The 15,093-nt window shown below is 58.4% G+C and overlaps 2 protein-coding genes across 32 annotated transcripts in view; one reads left to right on the top strand and one right to left on the bottom strand.

Annotated features, from left to right (window-relative positions):
- LOC123611967 (uncharacterized) overlaps positions 1 to 8,997 on the top strand; it is a 33,699-nt gene extending 24,702 nt beyond the window's left edge. For 4 of the 30 annotated variants that reach the window (XR_012500192.1, XR_012500190.1, XR_012500207.1 and 1 more), the window contains 3 exons: positions 6,041 to 7,128; positions 7,895 to 8,000; positions 8,646 to 8,997. Coding sequence is in view for 6 of the 30 variants with exons in the window: in XM_074345436.1 (XP_074201537.1) it covers positions 6,002 to 6,107; positions 7,039 to 7,128; positions 7,813 to 8,000; positions 8,646 to 8,942 (681 nt within the window). In the remaining 24 variants the exon portion in view is untranslated. Of the gene's footprint in view, positions 1 to 4,892; positions 7,129 to 7,812; positions 8,001 to 8,645 lie in introns of all 30 variants that reach the window. The other 26 variants (XR_012500201.1, XR_012500195.1, XR_012500209.1 and 23 more) reach the window with 17 other exon arrangements.
- Positions 8,582 to 15,093, bottom strand: part of FAM20C (FAM20C golgi associated secretory pathway kinase) — a 41,562-nt gene continuing 35,050 nt past the window's right edge. For both annotated transcript variants that reach the window (XM_074345435.1, XM_010966284.3), the window contains 5 exons: positions 11,703 to 11,883; positions 11,027 to 11,136; positions 10,813 to 10,894; positions 9,988 to 10,047; positions 8,582 to 9,461 (listed from right to left, as the gene is read on the bottom strand). In XM_074345435.1, coding sequence (XP_074201536.1) covers positions 9,212 to 9,461; positions 9,988 to 10,047; positions 10,813 to 10,894; positions 11,027 to 11,136; positions 11,703 to 11,883 — 683 coding nt within the window. In that variant the 3' untranslated portion in view covers positions 8,582 to 9,211. The remainder of the gene's footprint in view (positions 9,462 to 9,987; positions 10,048 to 10,812; positions 10,895 to 11,026; positions 11,137 to 11,702; positions 11,884 to 15,093) is intronic.

Raw genomic sequence — 15,093 nt, 5'->3', positions numbered from 1 at the left:
ACGCGAGGGCCCGCGGGACAGCCCAGACCCCTGGAACAGGTGGAAGGACGGCAGGCTTGTCCATGACCTTGCTGAACACTCAGGAGGAAAAGATGGAGCAGGTGACAGTCTGGAGGGGCCTCCTGCAGGCCAGGCCTCGGGGCGGGGTCTAGAACAAAACTGAATCCGCCCAGGGAAGGTGGGAGCCAGCTGGTGCCTCATCCCAGAGATGCTGCAGGTCCTAAGACAGGGTCTTGGGGTGCGGTGCTGGGAGCTTCTGAAGCATTAAAGGAAGGAGCCTGAAGAACGGATAGTGGAGGAAACAGCTCAAGTTATTTATTTCTTTAATTGAATAGAAAATGAAGGCTGACCGGTTAGAGAACCTTTTTGAATGTGTTTTGGTTTCTTGGAGTTCTGAAACGTGTGCTTGAGTTACTTCTGAAAAATCACTTCCAATTTAGCACCTGGCAATGAGAAAGTAAGCTTCTCCGATCTTTAGCCAAAAATTCCCTTAAAATACCACTGATCACAGCAGCATCAGCCACAAGCACAGGCCAGCAGTTTTCTGAGGTTTTTCACATTTTTTCAGGACAATCCTGTGAGTCAGGACGACTGTTTATTCCCATTTGCAGGAACAGACCAGCTCACCCAGCATCACAGCACTGGGATGGAGCAGATTTGCACCGAGACCCTTCAGGAAAGAATTAGCCACTACTCACATGCTGGTATATACTCCCCAAATTTTGGAGTGTGGGCACCATTTGCCAAACTGCTAATACATCAGAAATTTGATTTTTCATGTCTACAGAATACTGAATGCGTTGGGGTTTATTTACAGACCGTACATGGTATTACCTGAGATTTTCCTTTCCTGAGGTAGGCTTGTGTCGCTGTAAACTTCCCTCTGAGAACGGCTTCTGCTGTGTCCCAGAGGTCTGGGATCACTGTGCTTGCGTTTTCATTTGTCTCAAAGTACTTTCTGATTTCCTCAGTGATCCACTGGTTGCTTAGTCTCCACGTGTTTGCAGTTTTTGCAGTTTTTCTAGTAGTTGATTTCTGACCTTATAGTACTGTGGTCTGAAAAGATGCTCAGAACAATTTCAATTTTCTTAAATTTACCGAGGCTTGCTTTGTGGGCCAGCATGTGGTCTATTCCGGACAATGCTCTGTGCACACTTGAGAAGAAGGTGTGTTCTCCTTGCTTCCGGACAGGATGCTCTACAGACATCAGTCAAGTCCGTCTGCTCTAGTGTTTCCTTACTGGCTTTCTGTCCGGGTGACCTGTCCATTGACGGAAGTGGGGTGCTAGGGTCCCCACTATTTTTGTTATTGTCAATTTCCCCTTTTATGTCTGTTAACAGTCGCCTTATGTATTGAGGTGCTCCTAGGTTGGGTGCATATTTATTTACACTTGTTACGCCTTCTTCTTGGATTGGCCCCTTGAGCATTATGTAGTGTCCTTCTTTGTCTCTTGTAACAGGCTTTATTTTAAAATCTACTTTGTCTGATGTAAGTATTGCTACTCCAGCTTTCTTCTCGTTTCTGTGTGCATGGAATATCATTTTCCATACCCTTATTTTCAGCCTGCAGGTGTCTCTAGCTGTGAGGTGGGTCTCGTAGACAGTGCATATATGGGTCTTGTTTTCATATCCATTCAGCCGGTCTGTGCCTTTTGGTTGGAGTGTTTAATCCATTTACATTTAAGGTAATTTTTGATATATATGTTCTCATTGCCTTTTGCTAATTGTTTTGTAGTTTTTTTTTTTTTTTCTCTTTCTTCTTTTTGTTCTCTTTTCTTGCGGTTTGATGACTAGAGAAGGTCCTTTAACATTTGTTGTAAGGCTGGTTTGGTGGTGCTGAATTCTTTTAGCTTTTGCTTGTCTGTGAAGCTTTTGATCTCTCCGTCAGGTCTGAACGAGAGCCTTGCTGGACAGAGTATTCTTGATTGTAAGCTTCCCCCTCTCATCACTTTAAATATTTCGTGCCCCTCCCTTGTGGCCTGCAGAGTTTCTGCTGAAAAGTCAGCCGATAACCTCATGGGAGTTCCCTAGTATGTCATTCGTTGCTTTTCTCTTGCTAATTTCAAAATTTTCTCCTTATCTTCCATTTTTGTCAATTTGATCACTGTGTGCCTGGGTGTGTTCCTCTTTGAGTCGATCCCGATTCCGTGTGGAACTCTGCACTTCCTGGACTTGGGTGACTGTTTCCTTCCCCAAGTTGGGGAAGTTTTCAGTTACTGTCTCTTCAAAAATTTTTCTCTCTCTCTTCTCTTTCTGGGACACCTGTAATGCAAATATTAGTGTGCTTCATGTTGTCCCAGAGTTCTCTTACGCTATGCTCATTTCTTTTCATTCTTTCTTCTTTATCATGTTCTGCAGTGGTGATTTCCACTAATCTGTCTTCTAGCTCACTGATCCGTTCTTCCGCCTCATTTAATCTATTCTTGTTCCTTCTAGTGTGTTGTTCATTTCAGTGGTTTTATTCTTCAGCTCTGGGTATTCTTTATGTTTTCCAACTGTTTGCTAAAAACTTCGCTCTGTGCATCTATATTCCTCTTGAGTTCTCTGAACATCTTCACCATCATTACTGTAAACTCTTTCTCAGATAAATTGCCTATCTCCTAATCACTTATTTCTTCTTCTGGGATTTTGTCTTGTGCCTTGGCCTGGGAGATACTCCTCTGCTGCCTCATGTTGTCTGTCTTTCTATTTGTATCTTTAGATAGGTTAGTTAACGTTTCTCGATCTTGGAGAGGTGGCCCTCTGGGAGACGTCCTGTGCGTCTCAGCAGTGCACTCCTCTCTTGTCACCCAAGGGTCAGGGTCCAGCCAGTCCCAGGATAGAGTGTGGCCTGTGTGTGTGGATTCCTTCCACAGGCTTTAGGATTGTTGTTCTCTTATTTCTGGCATCTGCCCCTGGTGGGTGAGACTGGACTAGAGGCTTAGGCAGGGTTCCTGGCAGGAGGAGCCAGTCCCTGTCCACTGCTGGGTGAAGCTTGGTCCTGGACCTCTGGTTGGCATTTTTATTTTCAGTTTTGAAGGCGGAGAAGTCCCTCTGCAAGCTGGAGGGCCAGAAGAGCCAGTGGTGTAGTTCTAGTCCAGGACCCAAGTCCAAAGGCCTGAGAACAGGTCTGAGGGCAGGAAAGTATGGATGTCCTGGAGAAACAGGCCACAGGCATGCTTCCAAGGCAAGGAGGTGGGTACGAGTTCCTGAGAACCCCTTTCTGACAGCCTGGCAAGTGCTCTGTGTCACTTCTCAGTGGACCAGCTGGAGTCACCTCTGTCCCTGTCAATCATTGCAGTCAGGAGGTTAGCGCTCTCCCACAGGAAAAACCAGGTCTGGTGCCTGGTCAGCTCTGCTGAAGCCACAGTACTGAGGCCAGCAAGGGACTGACTCCCTGCAGAAGAGCCAGGGGTCTAGTAAAAGAAAGGGCTGCCTCCCCAGGACAGCTGGTGGCAGCAGAGTGTGCTGTGAAGGAGGACCAGGTGCCCTGTGGCTGCTCATTGCATGGACCTGTGCAGTAGCTCATTGGAGACCGGGAGCTAAGCTGCGGAGATGTAGCCGGAGTGGTCTGCTGCTCCCCACAAGCGAGCTTTGAGCAGCTATGAGGAAATGGAGACATCCTTACAGTTCATAGAAAAGCCTTGACACAGGGTATTTTGCTGTTTGTGCTGGGCAACAAGCAACTCCAAACTTAGTGCCTGAAACTAACTGACAGATGTTTATTGTCTTCCAGGGTTTCTGGGAGTCAGGAATCTGGGAGCAGCTCAGCTGGGTGGCCCTAGCTTAGCATCTCGGGAGGCTGCAGTCAGGATGTTGGGCGGGGCTGGTCATCTGAAGGCTCCTCTGGAGCTGGAAGCCTCCCTCATGCCTGGGGCGCCAGTGCCGGATGCTGGGGGACCCAGGTCCCTCCCCACGGGGGCCTCTCATACAGGCAGCTCACCCCCTCACAGGAGATCCAGGGATGGGCAGGGGCCCGGGGGTCCTACAGCCTAGCTTTGGCAGTGACGTACTACCACTCACGTGTGTTCAACAGGCCTCACAGACAAACTGGGCCCAGCACTGGGGGGTCACAAGGGCTTGAATTCTGGAGGCGTGGACCACTGGGGGCCCGCTTCGGGGCTGCTCTACACACAGGGAAGTGGGAACCCTTGACTCCGGTGGTGGGGACAGCATGGGGTCCAGAGAGGGTCAGGAGGGCTGGGGGGACATGGGGGACCTGGCCAGCCTGTGCCAGGATGCAGGGCTGAGGTTGGGGGCACGCCTCGCTGGAACATGATGAATTCAGGGGCAGGAGAAGAGCCGGCCCGGGTGGCAGGGGCTGGAGCTGGTGCTTTTAGTTGTCACATTGTTCCAGTCTGGTGGGATGTGGACGCTGACCTGACGATCTCAGAAATACATGATCCGAGTCCAGGTGGGGGCTCCATGTGAGAACACACTGAGGTCACCCGGCTAAGGGCCAGGAAATCTTCCAGGAGGAAATGTTTGGCAGCACCTGGAATAGGAGTTAATGAAGTAAGGGTGGCATGGGGCAGACAGTTCCAGGGTGGGAGAAGGTGCGTCTAGAAGCTTCTGGAAGGTGGGAGTGCTTCTACACTCCCTCTTCTCTGATGTTGGAATTGCTGCCGGCGGTCAGACCTTGTATTCAGCACTCGTTGAAGAATGACCCACAACTCAGTAAGCAGCTCTGGGGGTCCCGGCGCAGTGCTTCAGGCCTGGGGGCTGGGGAGCCGCTCTGAGCCCCTGGACACGGGAGGACAGGCTGGCCTGCTGGGGCTCCGGTGGGTGGCAGGGCCTGCTGATAGCTCTGCTGGGCAGCGGAGGGGCTTCTGAGGTCTTGGATTCTGGCCCTGAGGACCTGGGGGCTTCCGAGGCCAGGCTCTGCCCTAGGGAAGGTGGTCTTGCTTTTCCCAGGTTCTCCTCTAGATGGCGCCAGGGGATCAGACACGGGCAGCATCCACAGGGCAGGCCTTCCGGCCGCTCCAGGACGGCGACCGCAGGACACATCCGGCCAAGAGTAGCAGGGGGCTGCGTTTTGAAGCAGGGCTGGGCTGGGCCCGGGCCTTGGGTGGGGCTGGCTGGTGGGAGCCTCAGAGCAACCTAGCGGGGCTGCCCCTGAGCTGGACGAGGCCCTGGTGTGCACCCCACTGACCCCACTCCTCTGAGCCTCTCCCCACTTAGCCCATGAAAGCCACCAGGCTGGGAGCTGCCCCACCACTTTGGGACGGGGTAGACACTGTCCCCAGTCCCTGGCCACCCACAAATCCCTCCTCCGGAATGCCAGCTCCGAGAAGAATAAGAAAGGCCCCGCTGTACACGTGGGGATCCCCTCCCGGCAGGGGCTTTGGAATTCCGCTTTCCTGATGGAGGTGAGGTCCATCCAACGTCCCCCACTCCGCCCCCAGGATGAGGCTTCTAAGGTGGCTCTCATTCACCTGTTTCTGCCTTGTCCCTTGGGATGTGAGGACAGTGACTCGTGGGAGAGTTTCCCTGAAGACTGGGCAGGATGTGGGACAGAATGAGGGAGCTCTGGGTGCATCACCCGGGAGGGTGGCCTGAGGGCCCATATCTGGCCCACCTGGGAGCCTGCACCTCGGCGTGGTCCTTGGGGGACTGGCTCCAGGAATCTGAACAACTGACTTGCTCCCAGGTGGGGAGGCACCGGGGTTGGCCAGGTGTCACAAGGTGGCCTCTGCCATCGCCCTCCTTGGGCCTCGGTGTCACTGTCCTTGGGGCAGCTCGGCTGTGTGGGTAGGGGCTGGGGGTCGGGCGAGCCCACCTGCTTCCCCACCGCCCCATCGACACGCTCAGTCCCTTAGGCCCCTGGGGTGGGGGTGGTGCCCGACTCCCCATCGTGCCCTGATTGACTTGTCCATTTATGCGTTTCCGTGAGAAAGCGGTCCCTGCCCCCAGAGCCGCCCTGCAGCCTTGGCCAGGGGCCGCCCCTCCTGCCTCTCCCGTGGTCCCAGGCTGACTAGGGGAGGGCGTTTGTCTTGATTTCCCCCCAGTTTGTTCTTTCAGTCATGCCTGACTTCTTACTGCACAGTCTCCTCTGCCCCAAGGTGCTGTCCTGTTTACGGACAAAGCGGGCTGCCTGCTGCCGTGGGAGAAGCAGCCGTTCACCGAGAGGTATGTCACTGGAAGCCCTTTCCCGCTTTGTTCCAGACGCCCCCTGCAGCTGCAGATCTGGGTCCCCAAGGCCATGCCTCCCTGTGTTACTCCAGGGAAGTCCCCTTGCGGGTCTGGGCCTTGGTTTAGACGGAGTAAAACGGGCTGATGGGATCCAGACTCTACCCAAGAGCGGTGGTGAGGGCCTGAGCTTCTGGCCCCCTGGGCTCTCGGGCCCCGCCAGGCTCGCAGCTCAGGCCCTGCCCCGTCCCCTCCCCCAGTCCAGCAGCTTTGCCTGCATTTTGAACTTGTAGCAAAGCAATGGGTGAACACAGCTTTAAAGCCTTAAATTACACTCCAGATCAGACCGTGAGAAAGCAGACCCCTGCCCCTCCCACCTCCTCCCCATTCCTGCAGCAAAGGCCAGAGAACTCACTTCTGTAAGCTTCCCTGGGTGTTGTGCTGTGCTGTTCTGTTTTGGTGTTACCCCCGTGTTTCTCAATGACAGGCTTTATTTTTAAGCTTTATGTGATACCTACTGACGTTCTGCCCCGAGAGAGGGTTTGGGCCACCCCTCAGCCCCTCCCAGTTCGGTTGTATCCCTTCCCTGTTTTGGAGTAGTGTTGATTGCTTCCATTGCTGCCTGCGACCCGCATTGCAGCTGGGCCAGAAGGTCCTCTGCTGTTTCCTTCCTGGAGGTGACTGCTCCCTCAGGGCCGTGGTTCTAGGCAGGTTCTCACCCTGACGGGGCTGTAGCCTCCTCCACAGACAGCGCGGTTCCTCTCTGTTCTGTGTTTTCCTGGGGACCGTCCCTGGAGCCCCGTTTTGTCCCTCCTACCCTTGTGCCAGGGTCCCCAACCCCCCATCCCGCCTTCCTTTCCCTCGACTTCTTCCTGGTGCCACACCCCGGCAGCGTCCTTGGGGTAGTGTCTGTCGTCTGTCCTCACGTCAGCACGCTCACCCGGCGCTGAAGGAACGTCCCCCGGCACCACTGCTGCTGCCCTGCCCGGAGCCTTGGAGAACACTTCCTGTGTGCAGAGGCGTGAGTCTGTCCTTCCTGGCAAGTGTTAGTCAGGCTCCTCCGAAGTCCCTCCCCCTCGACCTTTGGACTCCTGTGTCTGGCTTTGCATCGCCCAGTTTTAGCAAGAATCCTGCTAAGTCAGTTTATTGAGAGCCCCCAGCCCCGGCCCTGCTTCGCCAGGAATCCCGGTTCAGCCAGAGCCCTGGACTTGGTGATTTTCCACCCACCTGCCCCTTGGCTGGAAAGCCCCACTTCCCAGGCTGCGCTGGGAGTTGAGCTGGTTCTATACTGAGGTCTCTTGTCCCCAGTGCAACGGTCCTGAACGGAACTTTCCACGGCTTTGACTGCTGCCGGGCTCTGGGCCCCTTGGGTGGCTCTGTGGGGCTTGGAGCCTCCTCAGTGACACTGCTTGGCCTTTGAAGGGGAGCAGGTGCCACCCAAAACGTGCCTCTGGCGTAAGGGTTATTTTGAGAAACAACAGCGGAGCAGTTGCCCCTTTGTGAGGGACGTCTGCACGGAGAAGGAGCCTTCCCTTGTTAAGTGTTGCCCTCTCTGTGCCGGGAGGAGGGGTGACTCTAGGTCACGGGGGACACTCGTCGGGGAGAAGCGGACTTAAACCCGAGTAACCATCGTGCCGTCGTTAAGTGCTCTGCCTGTCCACCCCCGTACCTGGCCTCCCCCACACCCTTCTTCTGTTGTCTTCAGCTCAGGGAATTCCAAGGGATCTGGAAGCTCTGTGTCAGGACCGGGGACAAAGACCAAACACCTTATCCTTGTTATGCCCCAGGCTGCAGTACCAGAGCCCTGCAGACTCGGCAACCCAGACGCCGGACCATGCTCTCAGTTCTGGAGGCTGGAAGCCCACCGTCAAGTTCCCGGTGGGGCTGTTTCTGGTGAGGCCTCTCTCCTGGCTGGCCAATAGCCATCTCCTCCCTGTGTGCACGGGGAGATCTGTGGGGTAACAGTCAGGAGAACCCCCGATAAAAGGCAGACGAGCTGTGATTTCTCTGCTGAAAAAACAGCTCAGTTCCTGTGAGCCCTCGGCCAGCAGACTCCCCCCAGGCCCAGCCTGGCCCACTCGCAGGAGACAGAGATGCTCTGGGTGGGAAGGAGGCTGGCGGAGCCCCCGCGGCGGGCTTCGGGTGCCATGGCCCTCAGAAGGGGAGCATGTGGCTGGGGGGCTGGGTCTCTTAGGCTGCCCGTGGCTCAGTACGGCCCCTGTGCTGCTGTCCCTGTGGCCGGTCCAGCCACCGCTGTCCTGGCTCCTGCCGGGTGGACGTGGGTGCCCGTGGTGCCAGGCCTGTGGAGACTCCATGCTGCCCCCGAGCATGGCCCAACCAGGAGCCGAACAGGCCCCTCTTTCAGCCCCGGCGCCTGGCCACGCCCGGTTCTAGGACCGGCATTGGAGGGTTGGCGGGTGGGCAGCTGAGCGCCAGGGAGTGAGGGACCCAGACCCCAGACAGGCCCCTGCACACACTTGCTGAATCTTTATTGCACTTTTACCACATTGCAAACTATTCCATGGAAACTCTGCGCAGGTACCCCAGCGGCCCGGCCGTAGCAGTGTGCCTTACGGACACAGCTTCCAGAGCAAGTCAGATTACGGACAGCCCGGCGGCCAAGCCCTGAAACCCTGCGGTGTTCGTCTGTCGATGTGCGTCCCTGAGGGCCCTCAGGAGCCTCTGGAAGCTGTGACGAGTCCCAGCCCCTGGAGCTCAGCCCCAGGAAAGGAGAGGTTCTGCTGTAGGTCGGACCCACGTGGGAGCACGTCACAGCGACCCTGCCGCTGGCGGAGTGGCCTCCGTGATTCGGGAAGGGGTCCGGGGTCTGCATAGACGTCTCCGTTTATGTACATTTACACCAGGTATAAATACAAAATAGTAGATAAAGGCTTCCTCTCCATATAAAAAGGGTGGGTCGTCCGCCGCCAGGCCGCTCTGTCCGTGGGCAAGAAACGCGCCCTCCAGGTCTGTTCTGGTCTGGACACGGAGAAGACGTGCCCCGTGGACCTGCCGCGAGGGCCCTGGCGTCCCCGGGGCAGCCTGGTGGCCCCTGAGTTCACCAGCCTCCCACGTCCCTCGGCACCGGCCGCGGCTCGTGGTCACTACCTCCCGGCGGAGACTCTGTGCCCGGGGTCCAGGCCGTCCTCTACGACGCTGCGCAGCCCGTCCCTCTCCACGCAGTCCCTGACTGCCTGCAGCACCACGCGCAGCCGCCGGTCCAGCGCCTCCAGGTGCGGCGGGTACAGGACGGGGGCCACACGGTCCCCCCGCAGGGACTCGGCCATCAGCAGGCTGAGCTTGTATTCCTCCCTGGCCAGGAGCTGCAGCCGCAGGTAGGTGGACTTCCTAATCCTGCAGGGACAGCGCGGTCAGGCCCGCCAGCTGAGAACCAGTGCCTCCTCCGCCCCGAGAGCGGGTCCCGGCTTAGCCCCGGCCTGCTCAGGCCCCTGCCTCTCTGAGGCCCTGGGTGAGGGTCCCGCCTCGCAGGACGGTGCCTGGGTGGGCCCAGCAGTGCACCTGTGAGTCCAGGCAGATAGGGCAGGAGGGAGGCGGCCCCCACTCAGCTCACATCTGTCTGGGCCAGGCAGACACGGAGGTGCCCCCAGCCCAGTGCAAAGGGTTCCCCCCACAGCCTCCTTCCAGAGGAGGGATGGGTTTGGGAGCCCCATGGAGGGAGGCAGAGTCTGGAGAGCTGGGACCCTGGGCCTCAGTGTCTTGCTCTGAAGGTGGGCTGTCACAAGGAGCTGGGGTCCCAGGAGGGGTGTCGGGTCTGGCCAGGTAGGGGCTGTGAGTCGCCAGTGGGGGATGGGAGGCTCTGCCTTCTGCTCAGTGGCAGGGTCACAGGTGGTGGGGCCCCTGGGCAGGGGCAGGGCCCTACCTGCAGCACTGCTGTAGAGGCGCCAAGATGGAGAGCTCATCGTGGGAATGTTTCCCAAACCTGTGGGAAGAAGAGCAGAGCGGTGGAGAGGCCCCACGCAGGGGCCGCTGTGTGCAGACATCACGCATGGGCACCTCACGGGGACAGAAGCGCCAGAGCAGGCAGTGCCTGTGTGTGCCCTGCCGGGCTGCAGAGCCGGTGGAGGCCGGGCAGTGTGGCCTGGCCCCTCCTGTCCCAGCCCCAGAGGTGGGCCCCTGAAAGCCGCCAGAGGTCTGGCCACTGGGCTGAGCAGAAGCTCAAAAACGAAGGGTCCCAGGAAGGCTGGGTAGAGGAGGCTTGAGGGTGGGTCAGCCTAGGGCCCAGCTGCAGGGGTGTCTTTTACAGCCAGAACTAGTGACCCACACTTGTAACTGTCCAGGTGCCCAGAGCTGATTCCCCTGAGGCCTCTGGGTACCTGCACATCTGATCGTTTGGAGGGGCGAGTCCCCTGCACACACCCACTTCCCCGCCCTGCATCAGCAGATCACTCTCCCGGTGGCCCAGGACTGAGTAGTGGCCGCCCAGCAGTGGCTGCAGGCCCTCCTGACGGGGCAGGGAGGGTGTCCGTCCCAGCCTCCTACATGCCTCACCACCCCACCCTCCTTGGCCAGAGCCTCTCCAGGCTGTGGAGTTCACAGGCGCACCGGAGCCCTGTTTACACCCAGCAGGAGGACTGGCCGGAGCCCTGCGGCACACAGAGGGGTCTTTGGGGTCTGGTCTGGGCTGCAGATGGGCGGGGATGCGGCAGCCCTTCACTGTGTCCGGAAGAGCAAGACCAGGGCTCACCCTCTTCCATTGTCCAAGTGGATGATAAACGTCTCGTTCCCAAACTTCTCGAAGGTCTCGTAGTGATGGCGGTCCATGTTCCCTGTGGGGACAAGTGTGCTGGGAGCCGCATGCGGCTCAGAAGCGTCCCCTCCCTCCCCCGTGTGGCCTCCAAGTTGGAACAACTGAGCACAAGCAGGACCATGGTGGGTTCCCGGGCGGCCGCCAGACGTACCCATGAGGAAGTCAAAGACGGTCATGTCCATGACATCCAGGATGCGGTGGCCGCTGTCATAGGGGGGCGTCTGCTTCACCTCCTCGCAGTAGTCGGGGTCCACTTCCCACCTGCAGGAAGCCGGCGTGAGAAGACCAGGCTCCTCCTCTATGGACAGGGAGGCCCAGGCCAACCCCAGGGGCTGCCCAGCTCGGGGCAGTGGATTCACGGGCAGCAAGGATGGAACGGAGGAAAGCGCCTGGAGACAGGCGCCTGCCAGTGGCCAGCGGAGGCTGCATTTGCAGGAGCATGGGGCTGGGAGGTGATCCAGGCAGACCACCTGGAGGCCATGCGTTTGGAGGGTCTCTGTTAAGAAGCAGGGCCTGGACACCACACAAGCGAGGACATCTCTGCGGCTGGAAGAACAGGGCGTCTCTTGCAAGAAGGGCAGGGGTCTGACACCACGTCCAAGGGCAGAGACCCCAGCGGCAGGCAGATCAGCACCCCTGCAGGGACACAACCTGTTCCCAGAGTGAGGGGCCCTCTGGTCATCCATCCCGACACGTGCAGTCTAGCCCCACCTCACGCCATGTGGCCATTGACCAGACCCCCGTGCTTGTTCTCGGCCACAGACGGGCAGGGTTGGCCCCCCAGGACCCCATGGAAGTCAGAACCCTGGGACCCCAGCCCCACTCACTCTGCCTTCTTGCGCTTATGGTATGAGCGTCGCCAGGGGTTCCGCCAGGTCTTCCTCTTGGCCAGTGACAGGTCCGGCAGGAAGGCCGCCAGCGAGCCCTCTATCTGGTCCGGCCTCCCGCACAGTGCGTGCTCCGTGGAGCAGTAGTAGGAACACTCCCCGTAGAAGCAGATGTTGTTGGCTGAGGGCAGAGGGACCTGTGGTGGGTGGGCCACTCCTCCGGACATCCATCCTGCCCAGCCACGTCCGCACCTGCGTCCCACTGTCCCTCCCATGGCAGGGCTCCCCTGCGCGCTCACGTTCGACCTCGGACACCTGCTCCAACCCCACAGCACAGAGAGCGGAGCCACACAGCGTGGTGGGGAGTTAGAGTTCAGCTCTGACCCTGGGCTCTTTCCAGGCCCCTCAAAACCAAGGGCCTGGAGTCTCTGGAGTGATGCTTAACGGCTGTTCAGTGGCTTGAAAAAGGCCCTTGTACCGAAAAGAAAGAGCTCAGCACGGGGGTGATGCCCGCACGTTGCAGCCAGGTGCGACCCAGTAGCTGCGCGTACAGACACTTACGACCCAGTAATAAAACGACAGACAAGCCGGTACTAAATGGGCAAAGAGTCCAAAGGGCTCGTCTCCAGAAAAACGTAAAAATGGCCACCGTGGACACAGAAAGCCACTCGTCACCATCAACTGCCAGGGAAACGCAAGTCAAAACCCCAAGGAGATGCCGCTTCTCAGCCACCGGGAGCTCCGACCGGAGGGACGACGGCACAAGTGCTGCCGAGGGCGTGGGTGGGAGCGCCGGGGTGCAGCCGCTGCGAGAAAGGCCGGTGGCTCCTCATCACCACGGGGCCCGCAAGTCCACCCCCGGCACCCCCGGGAGGAACGACACCACGTCTGCACACAGACTCCTGCACCATGCTCACGGCAGACTATTCACAGCAGTCAGAGACTGGAAACAGCCCGTGCCCACCAGTGATGGGGAATAAACACTGTGGTACATCTGCAAAACGGACCGTTACCTCGCCATAAAGGGAACAAACCAACACTTGCTACCACGTGCATGAACCACGAACAGGATGCCCCGTGGACGAGGCCAGACATTCCTCAGAGGAAACGCCGGGAACAGGTAGATCCACTTGGAAACGTTGGTGGCTGCCAGGCCCAGGGTGGGGGAACTGGGGTGACTCTGAACAGGGATGGGGGTTCCTTTTGGGGGTAGAAAATGTTGTGGAATCATAGTGGTGACTGTTGCACAACTAAAACCCGCTGAACTGTACATGACACGAGCTGGATTTACAGCATGTGACGTGCATGCCAGGAAGGAAGGGTGGTTTGCAAAGCGCCCACCAGCATCTCCCGGCCCAGCTAATCGGCCAGCAGGCGTCCATGGGTGTGCGTGTACTGATGGAATCCGTATTCTCTTTTGTCACTTTGTTTGTTGGTGGGGAGCCCCTGAGAGCCTGGGGGTGCAGAAACACAGGGGCCAGAGCCCCAGACGCCACCCCCAAGCCCCCTCCCATTTGTGCGAATGGCCACCTTCCCAGACCAGGCGCCCCTGCCCTGCACATCCTGCCAGAGCGGGATGCATAACCAAAGGTCACTATCAGGGGATCGAGGAAAGACCAGACTGAGATCTTGTCTGTGTCGACACGGCTCGACCTCAGCTCCACTTTCAGTACAAAGTCCTCATCTGAGCCCCTACATCCGCCCACCTAAACCAACAGCTGAGCGGCTTTAGGTGGGTTCATGTGAAAAGACAGCATTTCATGGGCCTTTTCCTCGCCAGAGACCAAATCCGGGCTCTACACAGACATCCAGGGTGGGGCTCTGACAGCCCCGGCCTCTCTGCTTCCAAGCTGTGCCACCTTGGGGAAGCCCTTCCCCTCTCTGTGCCTCGTCTCCTCTGAGCTAGGGCCGCAGCAGCACCGGCCTTGTGGGCGAGTGTTAAACACGTGATCCAGGGAAGGCGTGAGGGGCCCTGCAGAGGGAGAGGAGGGGCTTAGGAGCAGAAGGACCTGAGTCCTGGTCATCTCAGGGACAACACTCAAGACAGACAGGCCCAGGTAACCTCTGACCATCTGAGGGTTCAGGGAAGATGGGCTGCCCAGGGGAGGAACTCGGTCTCTGCGAGGGTCAAGAAGTCCCAACACCCGCCCGCCTAACAGTCCCTGACGGTCCAGACAGGCCTGCCTCTGAATGTTTTGGATGTTCGCAGGCTGCAGTGGTGCCATCTTGCCCAAACTGGACACTCCTAAGAGCAGTGGGGATGTCATGTGTGGTGGGGCCGCTGAGGAGGGGCCTGAGGCTGCCTGGGCTCTGCTATATGAACCCCTCTGGCCCTCCGTGAGAATTTAGACTGGACACTGACCACGGTGTGTGGACAGAGTCCCAGTGACTACCCAGCCAGACCCGGGCCGACATAGCGGGAAAGGGGCCAATTTAAAGAGCGAGGCTGAGTGTCTTGGAGGGGCAGGAGGGGTTTCTGGGGGGTCACATGGGTCCCGGGTAGAAACCCACAGGTTCGCACAGATGGACGTGTGTATAAGATATAAGACAGGAACTTGCCAGAAAAGTATGAGAAACGTGCTCCAGAAACTTGGGGCCTAAAAGCCTTGGGCTCCAGTCACTGGCCCCGCAGCATCAGCCACTTGGCTGCCCGACTGTCCGGCCCTGGCAGGAAGGGCCCCCTGGCCCCGTCGGGTGCCTGGCCCTCCCACTGGCCGCACAGATGTCCTCCTTTTCGACTGACCCGGAGCAGAGCCACTCAGGCCCCGGAGGCGGAAGGGAGTGGAATAAAGGCTCCAGCAAAGCTCCAAAGGCCGAAGTGCCAGCCAAGCAGAATTGGTATAAACGAATCTGAACGGATTTCGTCTTCTAACAGGAGATCAAAGCTGGCTCCCATCACCCGTGGCTTTAGAGAAAACCAGGCACTTTAAAAGGCTTCTGGGACAGAGCAGGCTGACAGAGCAGGGCGAGGGGAAGAGGCAGCCTGGCGGAGGCGCGTGCGGGAGCTGGCCGGCGCACTTAGGGGAGGCTCACCAGAGCATGATCCAAGTGAGGCCCTCCGGCGCCAAGTGAGGCTTCCAGGCGAACCGGCGGCCGGCCTGGGAGCGCAGCCGGGAGCTGGGAGCCCGAGTGTCGGCACGTACCCCCATGCCGGCGTCGGCGCCGCGCACGCGGGGATGCGCCGGGGACCAGCGGGCCCAACGCGGGACAACAGGTGGGGCGCCAGCGCCTTGGCTGGGTCATCTGCTGATACTAGTAGCTGACTGTCTTCTGTTTGCAGAAAGGAGCCCACACCCAACACACGTACGTGAGACACCAGGGCCCGGACCGCAGCTGCCTCTCACCCGGAGGACCCTGAGCCGTTCGTCAGCAGGAAGGCCCCTCTGCGCCA

The sequence above is a fragment of the Camelus bactrianus genome, chromosome 18 (genome assembly GCF_048773025.1).
Source record: "Camelus bactrianus isolate YW-2024 breed Bactrian camel chromosome 18, ASM4877302v1, whole genome shotgun sequence".
In the NCBI taxonomy this organism is placed as follows: Eukaryota; Metazoa; Chordata; class Mammalia; order Artiodactyla; family Camelidae; genus Camelus; species Camelus bactrianus.
This window is presented reverse-complemented; position numbering and strand designations above follow the sequence as displayed.